The sequence below is a fragment of the Acomys minous genome (genome assembly GCF_964271855.1).
Source record: "Acomys minous genome assembly, chromosome: 12".
In the NCBI taxonomy this organism is placed as follows: domain Eukaryota; kingdom Metazoa; phylum Chordata; class Mammalia; order Rodentia; family Muridae; genus Acomys; species Acomys minous.
This window is the reverse complement of record NC_140493.1, coordinates 108,071,430-108,077,550: the sequence shown is the minus strand read 5'-3', so window position 1 is coordinate 108,077,550 and position 6,121 is coordinate 108,071,430. Positions and strand designations below refer to the sequence as shown.

Genomic DNA, 6,121 nt, shown 5'->3' with positions numbered 1-6,121 from the left:
ACATTTTATTTATTTCAGTGTTCTGTGTGCATATATGGTGCATATATGCCCAGACAAGGGCATCAGATCCCATTATAGGTGGTTGTGAGCCATCCTGTGGTTGCTGGGAATTGAACTGGGTCCTCTTAGCTGCTGAGCCATTTCTCCAGCCCACTTCTGTCTCTTCTGCATGGCCCTAATCAGGGTAGGGCTGCAGGCTGTGTGGTTTAGTGGTGCCCTTGGCCAAAGTCAGGTCACTCCATGATGTGAACTGGGGACATCTTTGTCCTTGCTACTCCTTAAACACTGTTCTGATTTTATGTAAAGTGCCTTGGCTCAAAAACTTGGAGACAGGGCCAGGCAGTGGTGGCATATACCTTTAATCCCAGCACTTGGGAGACAGAGGCAGGCAGATTGCTGTGAGTTCGAGGCCAGCCTGGTCTACAAAAGTCCAGGACAGCCAAGGCAACACAGAGAAACCCTGTCTCCAAAAACAAAAACAAACAAACAAACAACTTGGAGACAGATAAAGACCAGCTCCAAGGTGAAAGCCTGGGGCATTCTTGTTCTGCCAAATTAGCTTGCCCCAACCCAAATCACTGCAGTGTTTGAGGAGTGTAACCTGCTGCTAGGTGACTTTTTGACCCCAAGCAAAAACTGAAATGCTGCATACTTGATCCTGCCCAGCTGCAGATAGGGAAGCAAGAGCAAGGCCAAGAGTGAAGTGCTAATCAGGCTACCCAGACTAAGAAGAGGGCCCAGGGAGCAGGAAGCAGATGGGAGCCCCTGCTGGGCACGTACAAGCCTGAAACACAAACACAAGTAATTCCTCTTACCCAGCAGTCGCCTAAAACCCACTCAGGTGTGTCCCCTGTCTTTGTCACGGGAGTTGGTTGATGACTTAGATGTGTGTAAAACTAGCACCTGTAGATAGTCACATGTTAGGCATCGCTGGATCCATAGCCTGGCTGCTTTCTGGTCGGGCTGCTGGTTTTTTGTAACTAAGCTGAGCACCCTGCACCCCACTGTGAGAAGCCTTTCACACTCTGTAAAGTCCTACAGACTTTTTACCCTGGGGCTTGGGGCTTCATGATGGAAATCCCACATGCATCACAGCGTATGACATGGTTTGAACCTTTTTAATTTTTTATTCTTTTTCAAGCTGGATCTCAGGTAGTTTAAGCAGGCCTCAACCTCCACAGCTGGCTTTGCTCCAGCTCCTCCCGCTTGCACTTCCAGGTGCTGGAGTTGAAGATGTATGTCATCACTCTCCCAATCTGTGAACAACAGAGAACCAACGTTCCCTACAATCCTTGGTCTTTAGCCCCAGCCCTTTAACATCCAAGCATAAACCTGAGGTGTCCTCAGCTCACACTGTCAGATGCCCTTTGATCCTTTATCATACTGGACCTCGGGCTCTCTTCGAGGCTGTGCACTTAGGGAGTGCGTGTGCTGGCACAAGGGGCTCCCGCTGCCTCGCTCACGTGTGTCAGGTCTGTGGACTCGTGGTCCATCACACTGGCACTATGGTTGCCGGGCGCCAGGACGCACACTCGGCCTGAAGCTCGCCTCGGGGCGCGGTATAGCAGGCCTGCGCAGATCTTGCGGAAACCTTTACGGAAATGCTTGGAGACTAGCGCGTAAACGATGGGGTTGACACACGAGTTGGCATAAGAAACTAGGTGTGAAAGGATGCGCAACGCGTAAGTGGCGCGCGTGAGCGGGAAGCGACCAAACCACACGCACAGGATAAGCGCGTGGTGGGGCATCCAACAGAGGCAGAAGAGCATGGCCACGATGACAATCATCCTTGTCACCTTGCGCTTGGCGCGCTGGGAACCCGAGCCCGCAGCCACTGGGTTGACAGTGCGCCAGAGGTAGCGCAGGGTGCGCGCGTAGGTCAGGCTGAGAACCAGCACTGGCAACAGGTAGCTGAAGACGAAGGTGCAGAGGTCCATAGCGCGGCGTCGAGGAGCGCTCCATGCTGGGTGGCACACGGTCAAGTTGGCGAGCTGCGACTGACGATAGTAGCTCAGGTAAGGTCCAGAGAAGAGCAGTGCTAGCACCCAGATAAGCCCGATGGCCGCCAGCGCGTTTCGAGGTGTGCGCAGCTCGCGGGAGTGCAGCGGGTAGCGGATGGCCAGATACCTTTGGAGACAGTGGGGGCGGGAGGGGGGCGTCAGGTGAGCGAGAGGATTCACTGCTAGGCCACCGCCAACCCACTCCTAGTTCTGGGGAAGGCCTCTGACAGGGGGTTATATGGCCCATGTCTGGAGGGCACCCCAGTGCTTCTGGTACTCCTCTGATCCTAGAATTGGGGCAGGACCTGGCAGTAATAACGGCAAAAATCTGGGCCATTTTTCTGCTGTCCCTGAGAACGTGACCACCAACCTACTTCATGGGAAAGGGCACCCCGAAACCAACAAAAGCGGGAAGTTGGAGGATCTGCCTGAACTTCTAGGGGCAGGGAGTATTACACCCCCCCCCAGGAGGTAGATCCTTAGTGCCTGAGGCTCCAACAGACAAACTGGGGAAGACTAGAGCCAAAGTACAGCAAGGAAATTCCTGAGGAAAACGGAAGGTTTGTGCCAGCAGTCTCGGAGCCAGCGCTTTGCACTCAGTGGAAAGCGGAGGAGAGTGAAAGCCATGGCTTCTCTTCGCTGCTTTTCTGTGGGGAGGTCCAAATGATGTGGAAAGGGAGGGAAATAATGGAAGTGGACAAGGATTTCCTCCCAAGGACCTGTCCCTAGTGTCTTTTCCTGCCAATATCCCTCCAGAGCATTCTGGAGGCTTCTCTTTCTCTCTCCTTTAGCTAGGGAGGGAGCCTTAACTTAGAGAGCTGTGAGGGGCAGCTAGGAGCCCTCATATTGCGTGTCTCTCTCTCTCTCTCTCTCTCTCTCTCTCTCTCTCTCTCTCTCTCTCTCTCTCTCTCTCTCTCTCTCTCTCAGACTTCAGTGTGGATCTTCCCAAGTCCTGAGCCTAAGGCGCCAGACAACAGTCCAGGTCCTGAGCTCGGCGCCAAGAAACAAATGCAGCACTCAATTACCTTCTGTCTACGCCAGCAAGTTACTGACATGCCGGCTCTCATTTGCAAGTTGAGTACTGTTAAGTTGCATAGAGGCATTGAGCTCAAGCAATAATAAGGCGAAGAACCCGGGGATCTGATTCCTCCCGCCGTCGAGGTCCCAGAACAGACTTAGTCACTGACCCTTAATCCCTTTTCTCCTCGGCTCCTGCTTGCGTTGCACGGCCTCAGACGACTGTGATTTCAGTCACCCACTCTGCGCATTCCTCTTGGATCTCTGCTTTGCGGCTCCAGCCCAAACCCCTACCTTGGTACCCAGTTCTCAAACACAACAGAATGTTGGCTCACCTGTCCAGGGAGACGGCGGCCAGAGTGAAGCTGCTGGCGTGCATGGTGAGGAAGATGAGGAAATGAACAGCCTTACAGAGCAGCGAGCCAAACACCCAGTCGTCCAGGGTGTAGATGGTGGCCTGGAAAGGCACGCAGCACAGGATGAAGCACAGGTCGGCCACGCCCAGGTTGAGGATGAACAGGTTTGTGGTGCTGACCGCCTGGCCGCCGCGCAGCAGCACCGCCAGTACCAGCGCGTTGCCCACGGTGCCCACGAGAAAGATGAGCGCGAAAAGCAGAGGTACGAGGATCGCCTCGGGTTGCCAGCCGCCGCTGCCTTCCTGGCTCGCGTCCTCAGCCCCGTGGCTGCCCGTGCCATTCATGGTGTCACCGAAGCAGACGCTGTCTTGGCTCTCGCAGCTGTACTGGACTTGGCGAGCGCGCAGCTCTCGCTGCAGAGCCACAGCGAGACTGCGAAGCTCCAAGAGCCAGAGCAGGGGTGCGCGGAGAACGGCAGGAGGAGCAAGCACCCAGAGCGTAGGACGGTCTCCTGTTGTGGCGGGCGGGTGAGGTGCTGTCGGATAACCCTGGCTCCACTCGGCTCCTACCCTCAAGTCCTGGGTCTTGAGGGCAGCTTTAAACTAAGTCTGCTCATTGGCTTGTCACACTGCCCCTGGAGTAGTGGAGGGACTAGGGTGCATCTGGGGTGTGGGTTGCCTTTAAGAGATCCATCCACTACCCTGAATGAGGGGACTGGCACCAGGTACAGATAGGTGCCCTGGTTGGTACTTCTGGTGCCCTGGTTGGTACTTCTGCCATCCTTTCTAGGTCTCTTCCCATTTCTAATTCCTTGGAGCGCCCCACCTTGCCTTACAGAAGCTCCAGAGAGCTACCTTGAGGAGGAAAAGGGAGCAAGCAGGCTTTGTTGTGGTGGTTTTGTTTTTGTTTGATTGTTATAAGACTAGGTGTTTCTGTCAAGCCCAAATTGGCCTTGAACTCACAAGCCTTCTGCTTCAGTCCCTGTGGGGGCTGGGATTATATAGCCATCCACCACCGTGCCTGGCCAGAATTGACATTTTCGTCTCACTCCCGTTTTTCCTCCATTTTAACCCAGAAACTCACTGAATACATGCCTCTGTCAGCCTGTTTGCGACCCTCACTTCCCTTGTCTGGGATGGAACGACATGGGAAGACTGCCTTCAAAGAAGGATGAGCACTTGCTGCTCTTGCAGAGGACCCAGGACTGGTACCCAGCACCCACAGGTCAGCACCCACAACTCCCTGTAACCCCAGCTCCAGGAGGTCTGACACCCTCCACGGCTCCTGAATAAACACTGGTGCACATGTACTAACAAGGCACAGACCACACATGCATACATGTAGGCAGAACACTTTATATATAGTAAATAAATAAATAAATCTTTTGAAAGAAGGATGTGGCATTATTTGTCAATACATGTGTGTCTCCCCACCACCCTATTTACAGTCTTAGCTACTTAGGACAAAAGGCAGAAGGACCATTTGAGTGTAGAAGTTCAAAGCCAGCCTGGACATCACACTATTAAAAAAAAAAAGAAAGAAAGAAAGAAAGAAAAACAAAAAACGAACCAAATCCACAACCAAACACTAAACTTAGGAGTAGGGGTGAGGAAACAGCCCACTATTAGGGTTTGGGGGCACAGGGGGGACACACATAAAGAGGGACCAGGAAGTAAGATGCCATAATATAAGAGTGGGGGTTGTGTCCCTAAGTCATGGCTGGTATGGCTAATTTGAGCGAGCAAGAAAAGCGGCAACAGGCGAGGGCAAGACTTCCTTTAAAAAAGCCGTGAGGCTGGAGAGGTGTCTCAGTGGTTAAGAGCATTTGCTGTCGCAGAGGACCTGGCTTCCGTTCCCAGCACCCACATGGTGACTCGCAGCCGTCTGGAACTCCAGTTTCAGGGGATCTGATGCCCCCTTCTGACTTCTGAGGGAGTTGCACACACAATGGTACACAGACACACAAACGCTCATATCCGTAAAAAAAAAATCGGAATTTTATTTTATTATTATTATTTTTGTTTTTTCAAGACAGGGTTTCTCTGTCTAGTCTGGCTGCCCTCCAACTCACAGAGATCCTTCTGCCTCTGCCTCCTGACTTGAAAGGTGTGTGCCACCATGCTGGCCTGTTGTTTTTAATTATATGTGTCTGCTTGTCTGTATGTACACCACTTGCATGTATGTACCTGTGGAGGCCAGAAGAGGAATCAGGACCCCTAGAACTCATTATAGTTTTTTTGTGTGCCACTGGAGTGGGTGCTAGGCACAGAATGGCCCTGTTCCTTGGCCACCTTTTACTTATTTATTTACTTACTTATAAATTAGAATTTATTTTTATTTTTTAAAAAGGTTTATTTGCTTATTATGTATACAGTGCTCTGCCTGAATGTACACCTGCAGGCCAGAAGAGGGTCTGCATTACATTACAGATGGTTGTGAGCCACTATGTGGTTGCTGAGAATTGAACTCAGGACCTCTGGAAGAGCAGCCGGTGTTCTTAACCTCTGAGCCATCTCTCCAGCCCATATTTTTATTTTGTAAAGATTTTTTGTGAATAAATTAATAAAATATATTTTTTAAAAAGAAAATTTTTTGTTAGTTTTTCGAGACAGGGTTTCTCTGTGTAGCCCTGGTTGTTCCAGACTCTCACTGTAGATCAGGCTGGCCTCGAACTCACAGAGATCCACCTGCCTCTGCCTCCCGAGTGTTGGGATTAAAGGCGTGCGCCACCACTGCCCAGCAATAATT

General features: G+C 51.7%; 1 protein-coding gene across 1 annotated transcript; it reads right to left on the bottom strand.

Moving 5' to 3' along the window:
• Positions 1 to 597: 597 nt before the first annotated feature.
• On the bottom strand, positions 598 to 4,715 carry GALR2 (galanin receptor 2). The gene is given in 3 exon segments (XM_084749095.1): positions 598 to 1,444; positions 1,446 to 2,127; positions 3,353 to 4,715. Coding segments are annotated over 3 exon segments (1,113 nt in total). The 5' UTR covers positions 3,718 to 4,715; the 3' UTR covers positions 598 to 1,378.
• Between the last annotated feature and the right edge of the window lie 1,406 nt (positions 4,716 to 6,121).